The sequence below is a fragment of the Naegleria fowleri genome (genome assembly GCF_008403515.1).
Source record: "Naegleria fowleri strain ATCC 30894 chromosome Unknown tig9, whole genome shotgun sequence".
In the NCBI taxonomy this organism is placed as follows: domain Eukaryota; phylum Heterolobosea; class Eutetramitea; order Acrasida; family Naegleriidae; genus Naegleria; species Naegleria fowleri.
The window spans coordinates 765738-788238 of NW_025407941.1; the positions used below are offsets into that span (position 1 = coordinate 765738).

Here is a 22501-nt window from a genome sequence, read left to right on the forward strand (position 1 = left end):
TATTAAAATTCATTCTCGTTCGCAAATCCTCCACTGTAATTAGGTCATTTATCAAGCTTTTACAAACAAAATGCAATGTTTTTTGTTACTACTTACAGTGCTCATGTACGCCTCGAGTGAGGATGTTATTAATAATTGTAAGCAACATTTTGAAGCTTTTCTTGAATTCTTCCTCCATTTCGAGCAACTCTTGTAAAAATATATCCTCTCTCTGGGTTTCCTTAAAATTGTTCAATTTCGCGCGAAGCTTTACGCATATTTGAACGACTTTGAAAATGTGATTTTTCACGAATTGAGCTTTTTTGAGTAGAAATCGATCCTTAATCTTGTTCATATAGTCCTGGTGATAATTTCGAAGATCATCGAGATCTTGTGATGAAAGAACGTTGTCACATAATTCGTTCCACAGAGTGTGCAATATCCTATTCATCATGTAATACTGCACCGCACTAACGAAATGTTTTAACTGATTCAATAGGCTATAATATTTCAGATAAGCATTACTTCTATGTACAAAGGCATCTGTTTTCAAGCTCATGGTTTCCAAAACTTTGGAAATATGGGTTAATTATTTTCTCTTCAACAACATTAACATACCTTGTTTTGCTTGTTTCAGTTTCAGATTAAAAATCAACACTTCGTTGTAGTTCTGTACGTGTTCTGATGAGATAATAATATTGAGTGGCCATTCCAGATCAAAGTGGAATACAAGTCCATCAAAAAAGTTTCCATCTTCAATCTTGACATTAGCATCATCAAATGTCACAGAAATCTTCTCTTCCAAGTTAAGAGATGAAAATACATCCGTTGTGTAGCAAGAAGTAGAATTATTGGTTGCAAAAGAGTATCGTCTTGGATATTCCACTCCAAGACGTAGAGTATCTCTCAAGATCATTTGGATGTCAAATGCGGTTATACCACGAAAGTCAAATGCAAAGAATCTATCAGAAAGATGAAATAGTTGAGTTGACAAGTAGTCCATAATGTCACCTGCTTCCATAAGGAAAATAGCTCGAATGGCTGTCAGGTGGTCAATAAGTTTAGATCTGTAGACTATTAAATTGCACAAATATGGAGCAATACGTGAATATTGATCTTTGATGTTCCTGAAAAGACCAATTTCAAAATTAATTTCAATAGGTGTCTCAAGAATCTTGCTGGTCGAGGGCTGATGAGCTGAAAAATGTTGAAATTCAATTACTTCTGATAAGCTCTTTTTCTTTAACAAATTGAAAATATTACTTGTTTGAGTGTCTGACTTCTGTAAACCAAGTGTGAGCTGGAAGAATGAATTGTCCTTTGAATCAGCCTTTTCAGTTGGGTCAGAGATTGTATTGCTGTACAAATCCTCAGTTTCTAGAATTGATAACATTCGTTTTTTCTTTGGGGGTGATCTCATAAAGTGGATTGAGCCAATCGGAATTGCTTCTGAAATTGGAGACAATAACTCTTCTGTTTTTGAGTCTTCGATGATATTACTGTTTTTCAGGAGGTTGCTGCTCGATCTTAGTAGTGTCAATGCTTTTGGAGATGCTCCTATTTTGGAAACTTCACATGTCTGAACGTCTAATTGGTTTTCTACACCTTTAATACTGTTTCTAGAATCACGTTCTAAGGCTGTTTCTAAAAATCTATAAAGGGAAGGCTTCTCTTTATCCAACATGTAGTCTCCCAGTGAGCTTGTATCCAAAGTAATTTCGTGCTTGATTTCAATGTCTTTCATCAAAATAATAGATTTACCAATGCTAATAATTTTATCCTTAATGTTCGAAAATATGTTTGGAATTTTAAATTGAGTAAATCCTTCCGTCCAAAATAGAGGTGTTTCGATGTTTAAATTGTCGTTCTTCGATATCATAAATTCTTGGAATTTGTCTTGAATTACTCCTTCGTATATCCACGAGTCCATTATTGACAAGTAAGATTTTAGCATGGACATCAGTAATCGGTAAACAAAATCATATTCATCAGTATTTTCGATATTCAAGTATTGGAGATGGGTGATCTTTTCATAGAAGCAGGATACAATGTCTGATATGGCATCTCTTTGAGACATAACATTGTCAATAATGGAATCTATTTGAGAGTCTAATTTTTTGAGTATGTTCACTTTTTGTTCAGTTCGAAACATGAGCGTACGTAAACTTAGTAACGATAGTGTTTGAACCTTATCTTTCATATTTCCTAATTGATTTTGTCGCTCCATCTCCGAAAGGTCGCTCCTAATTTCTAAAATAATATCTAGTAGAGTTGAATAGTACGATTGAAGTATTGTACTTTTTACAGAGTGTATGTTTCGTATACACTTCACATGAATTGATTCCAAATCATTTGAAATTTGTATGAAAAATTTTAAAACTGTGTGAAGTAAAGTTCGTGAAATAAATGAAACAGAAATATTGGGATGGGATAATTCAAAAAATCCCTGGTAGTTAATATTGAATATGGATCCTTCATGGCCCCTAAGCATGGAAAATATTTCTCTTATCAAATCATGCTGTTTTACCATGTGATTGCAAGGAGTCAAGACTCTATAATTTCCTAGAGGAGGTGTTTGTGATATTTTGTATATGGTATAATGTTCGAATAGTTGCTGATGTGGAAAATGAGTGAAGGGAACATGAACAGTTATTAATTTGTTCGGATCAAAATGAAGAGAATAATACAATTCTTCAGCTGCTATGGGCACTGATTGATGAAAATTATTGATACATTCTGTTGGTGGGTGATCATTGCCTGAGCCAAAAAGCCATTCATCATTGAATTTCGTGTCATCATTGTCCTGTAACTTTTCTCCATCATTTTCCTCCAATGTTCCAAATAAACCCGAAATATTATTCGACAATCCGTTCTTTGGTATGAATGAATCCTCAATGATCGGGAATGGTTGTTTTTCATTTTGATTTTTCATTTCCATGAATTGATTTTCCTCTTCATCCCCTTCCGACCAATCACTCAATTCATCATCGGATTTACTATCAGCAAATGATTTCTTGTATTCTTCCAATAAATCATCATCATCCCACACTGGCACCATCCTATTCCTTTGGCGGTCAAATTTTTTTTTCGGACTGCATGAGAAAAACTCGCATCCTTGGCCAGTGTGAACAGCCAAGCAAAAAAATAGTGAATTCAATATTAATTGATTGGTGTTTGGAGTTTTTAAACTTGAGATAGACTCACAGTCGTATAGATCAATCTAATTAACATTCCGATCATGTTATTCATCTCCTCCCCATAAAATCAAATTATTCGGCATATATTACGAATTTTTAAGAATTAAATCATGTGGACGACACAACAACATCAATCTCCGACTTCACCTCTCACGAATCAACATCATGAATTTATTATTCCCACAAATGATAATTTTGCTTCAAATTTAAATGATGGTACAGCAATGATGAATAATGATGGTGTTATCGACACCACTGCGTATCATCACAACATGAGATCCAATAGTAATAACAATAATAATACAAATAGTAGACCAACACACCATCATTCTCTATCAGGAGCAGCTAGACATGTCTTTCTTCATTCTCATGACTATTCGTTATTTAGAAAAACGGAAAGACTTATATGGCAGTTAAATCATCTTCACGCAAATGTGAAGCAACTCATTCAAAAGAGCGAAAGTAGTGTGAATACATCCCATGTACCTTCTCCTTCATCCCCATCTCTAAGTACCCGAAATATCCAAGTCATTGCATCATCTGTAAAGCATCAGAAGGAGCTGTCCATTCGAAGGAACAGATTTTTACGCAATAACATCCATCTGTTGGATATTCAATCATCACATTTTCATCATCATTCTCATCCTTCCTTTGACGAATCAGTAGTTGGATTTACATCTAGTATCATTTCATCAATTAATACACCTGAATATACCAACGAAAGGATAAATTCCATCCAAAATTCTCCTACATCCATGTCCGAAGAATCTCTTATCGGCCAATATCATCATGGAATTGCTCATCCATTTACTGGAGATTTGTCACTTCCAAGAAGTATGAGCATTGACCAATTAAACCAAGCAACAAACAGTGGGATAGTTAGAAGCATCAGTATTGATCAAATTCATTACAATGGTAGTAATAATCAAGGTGGAGTCGTAATTTTACCCTCTCACATTTATGGTGACCAAAGTGGAATGTTTTCTTCTTCACCTAAAGGGGTTCACACTCTACATGAATCATTCAATAGCATTGAAATTAGTTCAATCGCATCCAATGACGAATTATTTGGCTCTGAGGAACATAATTCCTCAATGGAGCTCCTACCAAGCACTCTAGTTCACACTATTTATTCCAAGTACGGACTCGTGCTAACAATTGATATTAGTCCCTCAATGCTTGCTATGGATCCAAAAACAGGAGAAGTACTGTTTGACAGAGTATTTATTTCCATATCCAACGTTATTACACATTTAATTCAGCCATTAACCATACCTAATTATAACGGTGAGATTATTCCAGAGCTTCATGTTACTTGTGTTGCAATTGGTATGGCAGGAAGACCAGTTTTTTCTCTATTTCAAGATTGCCACATTACGACCTATAACTTAAATGAAATGCTTGGAAAAATTTATCAGCAATTATGTGATCTGGAGAATTTAGCCTCTACCTCTCTAAAAAATTCCAAAACTAACGATAATTTGGCAAACAATTTAAAATTCAGCCAATATATTAAGGATTCACTGTTAGCATTGGAATTTCTTCCTCCTGATGCATGCCCAATATTTATGTTAATTAGTGACAGTGTATTCAACCTCTCTGACTTGCATTCAGATATTATGTTTGATATCAACCAACGTGACGTCAGCGTTGCTATTTTAAACATTACATCTCAAAGCAACGGTCATGGACATCTTTATAGTTATGTGCCTGATTCCGAATTGATTGAATCATTAGTCACATGCACCGATGGAGTTTACATTGATTTTGATTACATATCAAACTCAGATAATGAAATTAACGAAAAGAAAAAAACAAAGGCGCTTCAATATAACCTCCTTCTTAAATCTCCATCGATAATGATTGCAGACAATGAAAGCTTGATTTTATCAGCTAACGAGGGTAGTATTTTTCCAAGCATACCTTCTGATTCAATCAAGAAAGACATTCGAAAGAATTTTTTTGAATATGATGTACTGACCTATACTCTTTCCATGACAAGCGTTGATCCAATTTTAAAGAAAAGAGCAACTCAAGGATTTAGAATTACTGACATCAAGTATTCCACTCCAATTGACAAATTATCAAAGTTCAAAGCTGAAGACGAAAAGTTGGATTTAAAGTATGTCAAAATGAGCATGCTTTATCGAAGGAACGTAGAAATAATATACAAAGTGCATATCGAAAGATCTGGACCAGGTATGGAAGAACAAGATCTTGATGTCTTGACTTCGAATAATTTTACGGGGTTCGGAATCTCAAAATCCAATAAGGCTAAAATCTCAGTCACCATAACTGTCTTCATGCACAAAAACAATTTAGAAAAATTTAAAACATTCCTCAAAAAACGAACGAAAGAACCTTTTCTAAAATATCTACAGGAGTATATTCAGTCTATCAACATTGAAGATGTTCTCATTGAACAGTATTTTAACTTGTCAGAGAATTGTTCTGGACTCAATCGATCCTCTATAAGAAAAATGGACATTCCCAATATTAATTTTGAACATGAAAGAGAATTCTTCTTTGAGACACAAAAACTAGCACTTTGTTTTAACACTGATGAGAACATTTTTAAGTCAGACACAACCATACAAAAAATTCTTTCTACAGCCCAAATGGGAACTAACGATGCTTCTCCTACTGTACAAAACAATGTAGCTCTCTTCAAATCGTTTTGCGAGAATGCTTGGTGCTCTACAAAAGTTTCAGACGATATTTTTATTTTATTTATTTCTGAGCAAGACCACACATGCTACATGTACGACACTGTACACGATACCTCTCTATTAACGATGGAAGAAAAAGATACCTCTGTTTCTTGTGGATTTTGTTTATTGAAAATTGTGAAATCATATACATCCATTGTAGAACTGAAATTTCAATTTTTCAATGTTTCCTCCTTCACAATATTTAGAGTTCTAAGACATTTCAAGGAACAGTCTCTAAAGCTTTTCTATCAAAGAAATATTCATGCACATTTCATTGAAAACACTGCTTTCTCAGAAATTGTGGCAAGACTTCCAATTTGTAAAGATGATGAAACTCAATATCTCCAGTCGTTATTCAGTCATCCTCCGCATTTTACTTCGTACCTTAAGCACAAAAATTGGATATGGCCTCTCGGAGGAAGACTTAACGTTGCAGCGATTTTATCATGCTTATTCGCGCAAAGGTTAAATGAAGGCTTTTCTCTGGTGAACACTAGACAATCTGTAGTGTTTGTCAAGGAGTTAGAAATCACGAAAATCAATTATTTCTCGAATACTGACTTTTTATCAAAGCTTATTCTGTTTTATTGTATTCATATTTTGAAGAAAGAGAAAAAACTCATTACAGAGGTGTGGATTGAACCGCAATCAGGCTATGTTACCTATACCAATGGAATGCAGGTTGATTCGAATCAATTGTGTACAGATTTATGTGAAAATTGGTTCTATAATCTAGACTTACAAATTATCTCATTGTTCTCTACGTTTGACAGCATAGTAGCGGCTTGTAAATCTGGTAAAGGCAATAACAACTCTATCACTCTTTTCCAGCCTGAGAAACCTGGTACCGTTACTCCTTTTAACTTGAAAGGCATTTTCGAACGTTCTGAACGGCAAAGCTTGAAATTTAAAGTATTTAAATTTGTGACTCATACTGACACTGACACTGAGATAGCAAAGAAAAGCAATATTGCTTTGTATGACCGACTTTTGAAAATTCTATGCAATATCAATGATGTTGAAATAAGTATTGACAAGATACCTCTAAATTTGGATATGAAATCTCGATGCTTTGCAAGAACATTTGAAAATGTTGGATCAGACAAACAAAAAGATTTCCTTATAACCATAGTGCCTTCTCATGTAACTGGAGAAGAAAAAGATTTCACTGTCATTGTATGCGTTTGTACAGAGGATCAGCTTCTATTTGTGGACAAGTTGAAACGAAACGAAAATATGGAGCATGTAGTTTGTTCTAAATATTCTTCTATTGTTCATCGTCATCCCGCATTGACACACGACGAAGAACACGCACTTGCTTCGTCAGCAACGTATTGTGACTTTGTTACAAACTTGCATGCATACAGTTTTACCTATGGAGTTTACAAGTATTTGAACCAAAAATTAACAATAGATCGAGAAAGCATAGTTTCTGCTGTTGAGTCATGCTATGAGTATAGAGAAGAGATTGATCTCACCGAGTTCTTTGAGGCCATTTTATTATCTAGAAACTATTTCTTTGAAAAATCCGAAAATGAGACTACTCCCTGTGAGAACATGGTTAATTCGTTCAAAACAATAATCGAGAAGTACTTTGAAGAAATCAGAGGAACCAAATATCATTTTTATCTGCGAGAAACTTCTATTCCCAAGTCTACAAAAACTGCTCCAAAGCCCATAAAGAAGAAAAATAGCGTGAAAAGTTTTGATCATCTCGAAGAAATTGATAATGAGGAAAACTATGAAGAAGATGTGTCAGATGATGAAATACATAGTTTTCATAGTGGTGACGACGAAACCTCACACTCTCTTTCCAGTCTTTCTGCAGGATTGAGAGATTTACAAGTATCTGATCATCAATCAGACTCTCTCACTGAAAGTTCTGGCTCTTCAGTTAGTGATACCTTTAATTTAACGGAACTTGAAAATTCCACTCTTCCCGTATTTATGAGAATGGAGTGTGTGTTAACTCCAATTACAAGAGGAAAAGAAGAATGGGAGGACTTGGAAGTGTTGGATGATTATGGAAATGATATTAAATTACCAATCAAAACCATCCCAATAGAGAGAATTTCAAAGAATATTAGGTCTAGCAATGGCGATTTTTCAAAAATTTCTTCTGCATTTGGTGAGAAAGAAGAGGATAGCGAAGAGGATGATGAATCAGCAGATTTTACTCCAAGCAAAATTAACACAGAAATGGATTTCGATTGGATTAATTCCTTGAACGCTGTAAAAACAACTTTGAGATTTTATTGCATTACGCTACCACCTGACAAATATTATGCTTCATTTAACGGATTTGAGCCTTCAAAGAAGGATGTTTTGGGAATGTTTAGAAATCACGTGTCTGACACCCAATCCGCCTACGCTAGAAGTAAATTTGAGCAAGAAGACGATGCCTATGAGGAGGATACAACAGATGAAGCAGCTCCTTATTTAGATAAGGGCTATCTTCCAAGACATATCAGAAGAATTGTTTCAAGAACCAAAAGACGATTACAAGCATTAGTTTCAAAAGAAATACTGAACGCGCTATTGAGAACCCATCCAATTACTTCATATTCCATTAAGAAAGTTTTTGATAATGTAGAAAAGCTCCCCTCGTCATGCTATCAGCAACATACTATTCCATTATTTTTTATTGACCAAGTTGAAGGTGTTAAACTCTTCCATCAAGAGCTGTTGAAATGCAAAAATGTTGTTTTCAAAAGTATTGACAATCATTATGTGGTTTATTTTCGAAAAAGAAATTGCTGCCAAAAACATGCCATGTTTGAAGAGTATGACAGAAAGTGCGAGCAAGAAACATCACCTGGTGAGGTATCAAACAAATTCAAAATTTTCAGCAAGGAACTTGATGACTTGGATATGACCATGTTTGATAATGACACAGAAATGGAACGAAATTGTATTGAAGCACCATTTTGGATCATTTTAAAAACAGAGAGCAAGAAATCAATGTCCATGTTGTTTTACTCACCAAATACTCTCTCAATTTCGCAGGCCAATGACGTGGTCAATCTCATTTTCAAAGCAGTTAGAGTGGTGTGTAAGAGAGTGAATACCCTGCTTCTTCTCTCCAATTTGCACGATACCAGAATATGTAGCTCGTTACTTCTTCCTGTTAGAAAAGATAAAGACAAGAAAGCTGTCTCTGAAGTTAGTGTGCTTGACAAGAAGTTTTTACGTAAGGACAATGAAAAACCAAGCAGTGACAATTTTAATGAGGGAGATTTTGCCTGCAAAAAAACTTTTGAAATTTCATTTCCACTTCATAGCAGGTTATCCACTGCCATGGCCATTAACCACTTGAATCAAGTTGTTTTCAATCCCTTCATTGTTGCTAATAGAAGTGAGATGTTTGTGTACAAGGAAAGGAGTGGTCGTGTTTTTTATCTTCAGCTCACGGATGGAAACAAACAATCTCCTACTACCGTACAGAGTCCAAAGGATGAAGAATCTCCAACTCTTCCTGTTAGAGATGAGCAGGAACACAAAACCAAGCTTAAGGAATATTCCATTTCTCTATCTAGCATGGGTCAATATCTTTATGCTGAATTGGATATTAAGAGCAATGTATCTTCTGTTGTTCTGGAAGTTTATGGTGTTTATCCGCCTAGCATTGAAATTACAACCCAACTGAAAAACCTTATTGAAGCAAAGTTATCTTCACTCACTATGAACATTATATCCAATTTATTACTCAGAAATAGACAATTTAAAATCAATATTGAAGATTTACAGTTTATCAGACCATTGCTTTCACAGCCTCAGAAGAGTGTGGTAATTAGCCTTCCAAAGTTTATTAACAATAAGTTGCTTTTCATGTTATTTGCCAGAAATAACATGTTGACCTACATGAATCAATTATACCTGACTAGTAGTGATGAATCGGCGGAGAGTCCAAGCAACCTCTCGTATATGTCCTTTACTGAAGATGAGGAAGATGATATGGTTTTCAAAGCAGCTGATTTTTCATTTTTATATAACTCGGTCACTCAGAACACATATTCAAGAGCCATGACATCTCAGGTCAATTGTAGAGGTATTGCCTGCGTACAAATGACACTTCTAAATCAAGACGGAGAGATGGTTACTGTTTTCCCTTCAATGAAAGAACCATACACTTGTGATTTGACTGGTGTGTCCCAATTGGGTCTTCTTCAAGAGGAGCCGTCAAATATAGCTTATACAGATTTTGGAGCTCCTATCCTTCGTAAAGAAGGCAGCACTTCAGATGATGAGGACGATGAAGAAAATGTTATTGAAAAAAGTGCCTCTGCAGCTCACCGAAGTGATAATGGTAAACTACTACTGGAAGTGTGGAAAAAAGGAGATGTAGACCTAGCTTCTCTTGTTGAAAAAATTTGTTTCACTCTTAACCAAACACTGATAGATTATGTTGTCGAATGCGGACTTTTCACATTGCCTGTAAATCTGGAAGGATTCAATCGTTATTTTTTGGTAAGATTACAAACTCAGGCCATCAAGGCAGGTAGAATAAGCTCTCCCACATTAATGGAGCACAGAGCTGCCCTATTTTTACCGCTGTGGGAAATGAATAGATTTATTGGAGATTTACACAATTTGTTGTCTGCATATAGCTTTAAACTGAGACCAATTACCTTTGTCAGCAAAGATGCAAGACAAACATTTGCCAAATATTCAAGAAGCAATGATCTTATCGAACAACATCTAGTCGATTCCAGCAATGTTTGTTTTGTTATGATGGCTGGTAACTTTTCTGTTTCAACTGATAAGGTTATTAACCTTGGTGAAAATATCAAAATAGGGGATATCATTTCTTTAGATGGGTTTAGTTACAGAAATTCGATCAAGTATACAAGAAAATGCTGTATTGTTATAATACTAACAAGTGCCGAATTGCAAGTTATTGCATACAATTGGAAGCCCCAACAATTTGAAAAGTTCAAGTATCATTTGCACCAAACGGTGTCCTGGTTGAGATGTAGAGCTCACTTACTCAACAGCATACTCCATCAAAAGTTGGGTCTCTTTTATCACTCACATTCGAGTAACTTGGCAACCGTTCCGACCAACCTAATGATTCCTCTTGGTAAACCACAAAAGGAAGTACAATTTGCATTCAACAACATTGATTTACTCATTTACAATAAGCAAAGTGCTCCGAGCGATCCAAAGACTTCCAATGCAGTAAGAAGAACGACCCCTTCAGCAACAGCCGTCACAACTAGCAATCCTCCAACAAGCATGAATCCACCAAAACCAATTCTAGACATGAGAGGAGGTCAAATGTACAACCGGTTTAAAAACCTAGGCGCGAATCCCACACTAGTCTCCTCGTCTACGAATGACATGTCGGTAAAATCCGATATTCAGAAAGTCAGAAAAGAGAAAAAACCTCCATCAAGCAAAAATCAATTTGGATCACTGCTGAAAGGAATATTCGATTTAGATAAGGTACCTTGCAAACAACTTGCTAAGAAAACCATGAATGACAACAAACCACGTGATCCACTGCTTATTCATGGGCTTCACTTTAAACACATTGTTCACCAGAATTACAAAAAGAATGTTGAACAACAACAAGTGTCAAAGATTTATGGATTTTGGAACAAATCTCAATCAACCAACCTAAAATCGAGGGACTTCCAACTCATTAAGAATACCTCAAGACTTATCCACTTTTGCAGAGTGCCCCTTCTTTTTAATCCTTTAAGAAGAATATTGTTTGGTTCATCATCCTTTATTTCCTCATCTTCAGCTGCAATTATTCAACATATTGACAGTGTTGAGGGCGTTCCAGGTGCGGAAGAACAGCAAAATAATAACCTTCGTGAAATTGGTTATCATAGAAAAGTATTTGAATCATTCTTGAGTGAATACGTAGAGTATATCAAGTCTTTGGATATTTCTGATGTTTTCTTGCATCCTTCAGATCAACATGACTCGTCGCCATTGTTACCCTCGACACCTAGTGATATGAATCTAATTAATAACTCAATGGACAAAGACAAAACAAGACCACAGCCCACTCCGCTTGTCCAAGTGGTGGGAAATCAAATCATCAAGCTCCAACCAACCACCATTTACTTCCATAAACAAATGGACGATGGAGTACTATTCCTAGAGTTGGGTCTCGACAGCATTTACGTGTATCTCAATGTTTATATTTCTGACATCACAGTTCAAAGACCTTCATTGTTGAACCCTCGTGCCTCAACGAGAGGAGAGTTCTTGAGAAAAGTAAGCCAATTCAAACACTCACTTCACATGAATTCGTTTTCATATGATTTCCACTTGAGAAACTTTTTGAATTATCTAACAACAGATTACTCTGGATTTCCATCTACTTTGAGCTTTATGAGTTTATTGAAAGACTTTAATCAATTTTATCCAAATCCTCCGCCTCATACTAGAAATATTTTGCATTCACATACTATCACTTTTGAAAATGTTAAAGACATTGCAGAGATTATGCGAGAAAAGGCAACAGCACCTAAAAGTAGCATGAAATCACTCGAGCGGGGTCGATCTTATAGCACTGAGAGGCGAGAAATGCTGAATGATCCTTTCCAATTCTTCTTTGAATATATTTGCAAAAACTCTGACAAGTACAAGGTTAAATTCAGCCAAAAGAGCAAAGAATGTTTCATCCTTGATACATACATTTCTCATGAAGAAGCAGATTACTCGTACTGTGTATTGGTCACCAAGTCAGTTGTACATTCGGATTCTCATACCACTTTTTCACATTACGGCAGCGCATCAAATTCTTCATCAAGATCTCCAAGCCCCCAAGAAGAAGACAGTACAATGAATCTCACCATGTATATTGTGTTTGTCGATGCAACCAATAGACATCCATATGATAGCGAGATAGAAGGTTCTAAAGATAACATGTACAAGGTAGTTACACAAATGGCTCAACAATACGAAAGAAAGTTGGCAAATTTGCTACAAAGTGTCAAAAATTCGTTCAAACTGGAAATATTGTGGGATATGGCTCTCAAATTCAGGATGAGCGAAAATTTATTCAACGAACTCGATGCATTATGGATCAAAACTCCAATCACCGAATACGATTTTACTCTCTCAATTTTCGAAGTTACCTATGTGCCATGGAATGATGTGATTTCTGAACTGTGGAATATTTATGGAGGAGAGAGAGCAGGAAGTATATTCAAGAAAGATGGCACTGCACAACATTTACTCATTAATCCAACCAGTACTGGTCTGACTGATTTCATGTTGCACATTCATTACAAGATTAAGGAAAACGCTGTGATTGTCTATTTCTGTAAAAAGAAGCTTGCACAAGAACCTGAACCACTTCACGACCATATTCATACCTCTGCTGCCATGATGAAATCTAATAAGACACCATCACCTGTAGTAAGGTACGACCAAAAAACAGATACTTCTCAAAATGGTATCTTAATTCCGAACCAAACAGAACGAGATTTTATTAGCTCTTTCGTTAATCATGTCTGCTATGTTCTGTATCGTCTTACCTTTTAGTTTCTATAGTGCCATGAAATAAATACGATAGTTTGTTTAAAAACCGTTAAATTTATTAAAAAAAAAAAATAATCCGCCTTAAGCCCTGCTTATCAACATACACATTCGGTCTTCCTTGATATTCCAACACCAACCATGGAAAAAGTGAATTCAATTTTGCACAAGTATCCCGATGCAATTGAGGTTTCTCTGGATCATTGTGCACTGAGAACTCTGGACGAAATTTTAGTAGATTTGTCCAAACTTAGGCACCTCAAAGTGTTGAGGCTATCGAACAACAATCTTCGGACATTACCATCTGACATGAGTGGACTGCAAAAAGTGGAATACCTTGATCTGAGAAATAATTTGTTTGAGAGTGCTCAATCCGTTCTAGCTGGGCTTTTCTCTCTTCCCAACCTCAAACATTTGTACATTACCCTTGATGAGAAGGAAGAGGATGAAATCATCATTTCCTTGTCCAATTTAGAATCATTCAACGGAACTCGTAAGTAATACTATTATGCATATTAGCAATCGAGATGTATGTATGGATTCATGGTTTCTCAAACAGCCTTAACGGACCTTCCCGATGTTGATCCACCAATGTACTTTTCCTTGGCTGAGGAACCCAAAAGAGAGCCTTCTTCCGTGATGGTGGAACCATCTCAAGAGACTCAAGCAGCGATCCATGATCAAGTTGAACCCAAACCAGTTGCCTCTGAAGATTCAGCATTGCCCAAAGAGCCCAAACAGACAAATCAGACTGCTTTATCCAGTGCAGGTAACATGGGAGAGGGTATCGACTCGTCCAATGACGACTTGAAAGATCTCAAGAGACTCCACGATTCTGTTGGACTCTATCTAGGACAAAGAGCTCCGTTTGATCCAAACAGCACTCCAATCCTCAAACAACTCAACAGGTCTAAAGAAACACCACAAGAAATGTTGAGTTACCAAATCGAATTATTGAATTGCAAAAAGCAGCTATTTGACTCGTATTTTGAGAACGTAATTGAAAAGATTTCAGAGTTTGATAAGAAAGCCTCCAGTATTCTCATGATTGTCAAGAATTCGTATTCAGACATGTGCGATTCATACTACTCAATGATCAAAACATTTTCTACTGATTGTTTCTCAAAATTAGCGACACTTCAGAAAGATCTGGATAGTGCTGATAAGGATATTGCCAACCTTCTTGAGGAAACTGAATCTCTCCAACAAGTTGCTTCTAAAAGCGAGGAGGCAAAGGCAAAATTGATTCGTCAGCACGAAGTAGAGCGAGAACAATTATCGGAAGAAATTGGAGCCTTAAAGCTTGAAATTGAAAGTAAGTATACAGTGATTGAATGTTTGTTCCAAATTTCTCAAATGAAATACTTTGCGTTTCCAATATAGAATATAAGAACCGATTGACCCAAGTCCAAGTTAATAGACAGCGCCTATCCATGCAAGTCTCACAAACACCACAACAAATTCTTTCTCAAAGTATGATAAAACCAAAAGAAACAAAACAAGTCAAGTTAAAACCTCTAAGTCTAAAACAACTAAAAGAAATTATTGAAGAAATCTATGCTTCAAAGCACAAGTTCGATCAAAAATGCCAAGAGAGCAAACTACCAAGAGAAACAATGGAACAACATTTGTATACCTTCTTGAATCAAAAGTACGGGCTTAAAACCTTAATTTTTGAATGGGCTACTGCCATCAATTTTGGAGTGAAAAGATTTTCAAGAGAAGACAATGATGTCAAAGTGTTCGGCAAAATTCTTAAAAACGAAATTGATGAGGAATTCAGATTTGTCCAAAAGCAGCTAAAGGATACAACCGCAGAACTATTGAAGGTATTTTTGAGAGGAAAATACAGCAAGAAGGTTGATCATGAAATCTATCAAATCATTCAAAATAGGTTGAATGGTGATCTTAATGAAGACGAATGGGTTGATATCATCAAGTACATGTACAACAAGGAAGACTCTCTCACAGTAATTATTCGTGTTAATGATGCCATTCTAGAGCATCAAAAACTTCAAATGTCCCTTGGATCACCTTCAACTTTGAATAAGAGTTTTGAAAAGAATACTAGAGTGCCTTACAAGATATTCCTAGAAGTATTGCTTGATTTCCAACTTGAATCTCACGAAAAATTCCTTTCCAAGTTTGTGAAAATGTTCAGAGAAGTCGACACCAACAAGGATGGAATTTTAAATCAACATGAATTGAAGCAATTATTAGCAACAATCAACCCTAACGGAACCGACGAAGAATTCCAAAATTTTGTTTCAATCATTGATCCAAACAACAATCAGCAAATCACTTTCTCTGAGTGTGTGACTTTCTTGAGCGCTGATTTGCTCAAGCTGGCTTCCGAAAGCTCGATGATTGTCATGTCAACAGCGTCCACCAATAATACCAACAAATCACAACAATTGGGAGCCAGTTCTCTTTCCATTAACGATTTGTGAACTAGTCATACCACGCGGGAGAGAAAATGTATTAGGAGAGGTGAATAAAGCTCCACTCGATGAGTCAAATATTAACGAAAAATTCGAAAGACGAAAGAGAAAACCAAGACAAAATTTTTGTTGAACAAAAAAATAATTGAACACCCGAAACCCTAAATCCTCTCAATCACACAACAATTTTGCTCCTTTTCATCACACACACTCCTCCGCACGACATCAATGCCAGCCCACATCAAATTCAACTCAAATGGAACCAAAACTCTCAAAGATGCCAACGGAAATGTCTCCACTCTCTCTGCCTCATCAACAGTGCAGCTGAGAAAGAAGCAATCTGTTGAGACCATTTCACTCGCTGATACATCAGCCACACAAGGTGCTTTGGCAACATCACTCAAATTTGCAGACGTGCCACAAATACATCCACTCCTACTGAAAGCCATCAAGAAAGAATTCGGATTTGAAACCATGACTCCTATTCAACAACTGACCATTCCAACTGCTCTCGGAGAGAAAGGAAAAGGTAAAGACTTTATTGCTCAAGCAGCCACAGGACAAGGAAAAACTTTGGCCTTCCTCATTCCATCACTCTCTTGCATGTTAGAAAATGAAAAGAATGTTCAAGGAATTTACATTCTCGTGTTGGCTCCAACAAGAGAATTAGCCTTACAAATTCAACAAGTTGCTGACAAACTCTTAAAACACACCGAATATAAGGCCGCTTGTGTCATTGGAGGAAACAAAGTCTCTGCGGAACAGGCTGAATTGGCCGATGAAAAAGTAAGAGTCCTCATTGCTTCTCCAGGTAAATGTTTAGATCACATTCAAAGAGAGAATTTTGATCCTTCCCATTTGAAATATTTCATTTTGGATGAAGCAGATCGATTGTTGGACAGTGGTTTTGAAGAAACTTTGAAAAAGATTGTCATGCAACTTCCCAAGCAACGTCAAACTTATCTCTTCTCTGCAACCATGACGGATAAAGTTGAAGATTTGGCTCATATTTCACTCAAGAATGATATTGTGAAACTTGGTTTAGATGATGCAAATTCAAAGAAGGTTTCTACATTGGAACAAAAGTATTATCAAGTACCAAATGATAAGAAACTTGCAGCACTGGTTTCAGTGCTGAGAAATAATGTTGATAAGAAAATTATTGTATTCGTGAGCACCAAATTATCAGTTGAATTTGTGACTTGCGTTCTTGAAAATACTTCAAATATTGGAAAAGTTGTGCAACTCTCAGGTAACATGAACCAAAATAAGAGAAGTGAAATTTTCTTCCAGTTCATGGAAGATAAGAATCCAGGAGTACTTGTTGCTACCAATGTTGCTGCAAGAGGACTCGATTTCCCTAACGTTGATTTAATCGTTCAATTTGACATTCCTGAACAACCAGCCGATTATTTCCATAGAGCTGGAAGAACTGCCAGAGCTGGTAAGAAAGGTGTGTCTGTCTTGTTCTTGACTCCAAGAGAAAAAGAAGTTGCTCTCTCCTATTTTAACATGATGTTAAATAGTGACAAGGAAGAAGAGAAAGATTGGGAAAAACTTGAAGAATTAGAAAATAATGTCACAGATAGACAAATGAATGATATCCATAGGGAAGTGCAAAGTATTGTCTCGAATAATCAGTTGACCAGAGACGTCTTCAAACTTGTGAATACTTATGGAAGTGTTTTCAACATGTTTGCTAGAAAATTAGGTTTCAAAATGAATGATTTTGATGAAGAAGGATTAAAATCATCGTTTGGATTGGGAGGTAAAGGAGGAAGTGGCAACTTTAAGAAGAGCTTTGATAAATCCCAATCATTTAATAAGGGTGGATACAACAAGTTTAATAAGGAAGAAGAGAATGAAGAAGATTCTATTGAAACTTCCACAAATAATGGTAAAAGTGACCGCAATGGACATGACACCAATGGAGACTCCAATAATGAAGAAAATGGCTCAAAGAAGAGAGGTCTAATGGAATTTCTTGAATCCAAGAGCCCTAAGAACAATGGAAGTTTCAGAGGTGGACGAGGACGAGGCGGAAGGGGAGGAAATTCCTATTCAGGTGGAGGTTACAAAGGAGGAAGAAATAACTCTTGGTCAAACAAGTCATCGTCGTGGTCCAATAATAATGGCAATGGTGACAACTCAGAGTCTGTGAAACCAGCCCACAAGAAGCACAAGAAGTTCTAGACAATCTATATGAACCTATCCAATTGTTTTTAACTCGACGAATCTATCTCTCACAGTATAATGCTGACAAGTTGATTCTTCATCCCATTCTCTGCTCCCCTTCCTTGTTTTCATCCCACACACATTAAAATTCTGTTTCCTTTAAATCATATCACCATTCTCTTATGCATGTGCAACGCAGTTTTTGGGTGACGCCAAACCAGTTTCGATGGAGAAAAGGACTTTCGCTGGACTAATTCTAGTCCATTATCCAAGCGAAACTCAGCTCATTCAAACTGGTTGCGCACACATAGGACTACTTTGATATTTTGATTCTTCTTGAAATTGCATTCTTTTTGAAAAACACTCATCAAAAAATGTCTGCGTCATCCTCTTCTGCCAATTCCACACTCCGAAAGTTTTTTCAATTTGAAGTGCTGGGCATGCTCGAATCGGTCTTTAAACAAAAGACTGGATGTCCTCGTCAATCACTCATCGTACCAAAAGCAAGAGGAAGATTAGCATTAAAGTTTGGAGGATTTACAAATAACACACAACATTTTGTCGAAGGTTTAGAGGGTTTCTCTCATATATGGTTGTTTTGGATATTCCATCAAAATAATAATTTAGCTGAGGAGACTACAATCATTACCAATGATCATCAAAACAATGAAGGAAATAATAATGGAATTTCATCATCGGAGGTCATTAAATTCAAAATGATGGAAAAGGCCAAAGTTCGGCCACCTAGACTTGATGGTAAGAAAATTGGAGCATTGAGTTGTCGTTCGCCCTATCGCCCGAATCCAATGGGAATGAGTGTCGTTAAATTGGACAAAATTGAAAGAGATGAAAATAATAATGCAGTTTTACACTTGTCTGGAATTGATTTAGTCGACCAGACACCCATCGTTGATATTAAACCTTACATTCCAGAGTATGATATGGTTTTACAGGATCCATTATCATTTCCAATTTTGAAGGATTTAGTGATGACTTATTCGGATGAAATTAAAAAACGAAAATTAGAGAATGAAATCAATAAGGACAATGATGAAGGAAAAGAACAGAACACTCTCTCGCCACCCTCCTCTTCCTCATCAAGCGAGGATTCTGTGGATTCTGCACAGTGTGAATTTTTTGCCAAAATTGCCGATTGGATGGAAAATATGCCACGAAAACAACGAGAAATCACAAACGTACATTTTTCAGAAAAGTCTCTCCAAATGATTGACTCTCTGATTAGAAAATCCACCTTCTATGATAAGGTCGAAGATGTGAAAGAATTATTTGAAGATTTAATCAAATTGGATCCAAGAAGTAAATACAGAAGAGACAAGTGTCAGGAGGAACTTTTTGGAATACATGTGGATGTATTTAATTTATTGTGTCGAGTGAAAGACAATGTTTGCACCATTGAAGACATTGAGGATTGGAGTCAAGGATGTCCTTATTCGAAAGAAGAGTTAAAAGAAAGAACTCGCCAAGAACGAAATGCTGTGAGAGAAAAGAAGAAGAATTTACAAGAAAATAATCACAAGAATGAGGATTGTGACCTTTCTACAGAATAAAGGTTTGTATGGTGGAATTTAGATCTTAGAAACTGTTCTGATCTGTACTTCCTTCAATATCGTATTGCCATGAATGGAAATGGATGACAGAAATCACACCCTTCTTCTAAATTAAAGTTGAAGCATTTCATAGGTGCATATGATTCCATTAATACCACAACTTCAATTCTCTAATTGCACGAAAGGTCAATCTCTCAATAAATATTATTGGACAAACCTCATTCCCTCAATGATACATTCCACAGTTTGTAATACTCATTCCACACATGGTTAAATTTCTTCATTTGCTTCATGGGTTTCCATTCGATTGAAAATCTCCTCTTGGATCCCGCAGAAAGGGACTCGAAAGGAATGAAAGCGAAAAAAAAATGTCTTCATCATCATCCTCGCAAGAACAACAAACCACCGTGGAATCCGTAACCGAGCAATTTGAGCAAACCCATCTCTCTTCAAGCTCTCAACAAACAAATCCTATCACTGTTGAACTCACTGAAGAACAAGAAGAAAGATACAAGCTTATAAGAAGCGTCGGTGAGGAATGTATTCAAGAAGATGAATTACGCAATCTCATCAAGAATAAGAAGGAGCAAATTATTTGCTATGACGGATTTGAACCATCAGGACGTATTCATATTGCTCAAGGTGTTATGAAGGCCATCAACGTGAACAAACTCACCAAGGCTGGATGTAAATTTATCTTTTTAGTTGCCGATTGGTTTGCTTTGATGAATAACAAGATGGAAGGAGATTTGGAGAAGATTCAAACGGTCGGTAAATACATGATTGAAGTTTGGAAGAGTATTGGTATGGACCTGAACAATGTTGAATTTGTTTGGAGTAGTGAAATTATCAACAAGGATCCAAACACTTATTGGTTATTAGTTCTCGATATCGCCCGTGAGAACAATCTGAAACGTATTGTTCGTTGCTCTCAAATTATGGGTCGTGATGAAGCAAGCGATTTGAGTGCTGCACAAATCTTTTATCCTTGTATGCAATGTGCAGACATCTTTTATTTGAAGGCCGACATTTGTCAATTAGGTATGGATCAAAGAAAGGTGAACATGTTAGCTCGAGAGTATGCTGAAACAAAGAGAAAGGACAAAAAGACCAAGTCCAAGTTTAGATTTTCACCAGTTATTCTCTCTCATCACATGTTGCCAGGTTTGGACGGAAGTACAAAGATGGCCAAGTCAAACCCAGATGCTGCTATATTTATGGAAGACAGTGAGACTGAGGTTAGAAGAAAGCTCAAGTCTGCATTCTGTGAGCCAGGAAACATTGAAAAGAATCCACCGCTCGAATATATTAAGCACATTGTTTTGCCAATGAAGGGACAATTCAAGGTTGAAAGAAAGGAAGAAAATGGAGGTAACAAGATCTACACCGATTTTGCAGAACTTGAGAATGACTTTAAGGAATTGCATCTTCACCCTGGTGATCTGAAACCAGCTTTGGCAGAAGCCATCAATGATATTCTTGCTCCTGTTCGTGCCCACTTCAAGAATGATCAAAATGCCAAGAGTTTGTTGGAAAAGGTTCAAAAGTTTAAGGTGACTAAGTAAATTAAAATATCAATCGTCCAGATGATAGTCCTTAATTTTCATTACATATATCTTTGCCTTGCCAATTTGGTGGAGATTGAGAAAATTGTTTCGTTCCACGCTTTAATGAATGTTCTTATGAAGTAGCAAGAATATACATTTACTACACTTTACTCTATTTACAACTGTAAAAACACATGTAGGAAGTGTAACAATGATCCACTCATTAACATTGACAACCAGAGCCACTGCTTGGTCGTTGTTGCTCCGAAGGTTGAGGCTTATTATCGAACGTGATTGTTGAGCTGTCTTTCTGTTCTTCTCCTTGCTGTTTGTGCATTTCAGCATGGTTTTCCAAAATCTTCTTCACTAAAAAGTTGGCAGCTTGATTAATGTTTTTGTCGTCTTTTGCACTTGTTTCAAACCATCCAATAAATCCATTTTCTTGGCAATATTGATCCATTTCTTCCTTTGTCTTTGTGACAGCACTTGGAAGGTCACATTTGTTGGCCAGTAAAACGCAAGGAATTGGACGCTCATCAGGAAGGAACACCTTATGCTCAATGTCACTCTTCCATTTTTGAACTGCTTCAAATGTTGGTGGGCGTGTAATGTCATAAACAACAAAAGCGCCAACAGCTTCCTTGTAGTACACTCTAGTCATGGATCCAAATCTCTCCTGTTTAACAGAAGAAAATCATGATGATGTTAAAAATCCAATACGGAAATAATAGTTTCATCCGAAGAAAATTTTGCACAAAGATATTGTTAATGACATTGTGACAAAATAGCAACAATTACAAATCCATACCTGTCCTGCAATATCCCACAATTGAAGCCTGATAATAGTATTATCATCCCAATTCAAAACTTTGAGAGCAAAATCAACTCCAATCTGTATTCACGAACAACATTACAGTAAATTTTCACAAAGTATCATAATCACGTGAAAATTCATGGTTGTGCCGATGATACACAGCAGCAATTGTGTTCAAACAACGACACGTCATGAGAAAAAGATATTTTCAAAACATGAGATAATATTAATCAAAATTCAAGCCATCAACAAGATGAATGCCATCCATTGGCGATGATGATGATGGTGAACAATTGAAAGATGGATGAATTTAAAGCTAGAACAAAACTTTCTCCACTAAAGACTTACAGTTGACTTGTACGAATTGGAGAAAATATTATGTACATATCGTTTGATAATACTTGTCTTTCCGGTACCAATATCACCCACTACTAGAATTTTATACAAGTATTCTTGTACTTCTCCTCCGTTTGTGTTGTTTGTTGTTGTCATGTTAAGATTTTTTAGTTATTGTCTATAAATGTAGTATTGCGTCGTAGGATGGAAGATGAAGGTGGGATGCCGCATTA

General features: G+C 36.3%; 7 protein-coding genes across 7 annotated transcripts; 5 read left to right on the forward strand and 2 right to left on the reverse strand.

Annotated features, from left to right (window-relative positions):
• Positions 1–88: 88 nt before the first annotated feature.
• On the reverse strand, positions 89–3037 carry FDP41_011556 (uncharacterized protein; the record flags this gene model as incomplete). Its single annotated transcript, XM_044701977.1, has 2 exons — positions 89–549; positions 598–3037. 2 exons carry the CDS (start codon positions 3035–3037, stop codon positions 89–91), a joined length of 2901 nt encoding a protein of 966 aa, XP_044567339.1.
• Positions 3038–3286: 249 nt separating this feature from the next.
• Positions 3287–13393, forward strand: FDP41_011557 (uncharacterized protein; the record flags this gene model as incomplete). The annotated part of the gene is made up of 1 exon (XM_044701978.1): positions 3287–13393. The coding sequence occupies one exon, from the start codon at positions 3287–3289 to the stop codon at positions 13391–13393; it is 10107 nt and encodes a 3368-aa protein (XP_044567340.1).
• Positions 13394–13528: 135 nt separating this feature from the next.
• On the forward strand, positions 13529–15837 carry FDP41_011558 (uncharacterized protein; the record flags this gene model as incomplete). Its single annotated transcript, XM_044701979.1, has 3 exons — positions 13529–13880; positions 13947–14702; positions 14771–15837. 3 exons carry the CDS (start codon positions 13529–13531, stop codon positions 15835–15837), a joined length of 2175 nt encoding a protein of 724 aa, XP_044567341.1.
• A 219-nt stretch (positions 15838–16056) lies between these two features.
• On the forward strand, positions 16057–18021 carry FDP41_011559 (uncharacterized protein; the record flags this gene model as incomplete). The annotated part of the gene is made up of 1 exon (XM_044701980.1): positions 16057–18021. One exon carries the CDS (start codon positions 16057–16059, stop codon positions 18019–18021), a length of 1965 nt encoding a protein of 654 aa, XP_044567342.1.
• A 356-nt stretch (positions 18022–18377) lies between these two features.
• FDP41_011560 (uncharacterized protein) lies at positions 18378–19571 on the forward strand (the record flags this gene model as incomplete). Its single annotated transcript, XM_044701982.1, has 1 exon — positions 18378–19571. One exon carries the CDS (start codon positions 18378–18380, stop codon positions 19569–19571), a length of 1194 nt encoding a protein of 397 aa, XP_044567343.1.
• A 368-nt stretch (positions 19572–19939) lies between these two features.
• FDP41_011561 (uncharacterized protein) lies at positions 19940–21136 on the forward strand (the record flags this gene model as incomplete). The annotated part of the gene is made up of 1 exon (XM_044701983.1): positions 19940–21136. The coding sequence occupies one exon, from the start codon at positions 19940–19942 to the stop codon at positions 21134–21136; it is 1197 nt and encodes a 398-aa protein (XP_044567344.1).
• A 205-nt stretch (positions 21137–21341) lies between these two features.
• Positions 21342–22424, reverse strand: FDP41_011562 (uncharacterized protein; the record flags this gene model as incomplete). Its single annotated transcript, XM_044701984.1, has 3 exons — positions 21342–21794; positions 21927–22010; positions 22281–22424. 3 exons carry the CDS (start codon positions 22422–22424, stop codon positions 21342–21344), a joined length of 681 nt encoding a protein of 226 aa, XP_044567345.1.
• Positions 22425–22501: the final 77 nt, after the last annotated feature.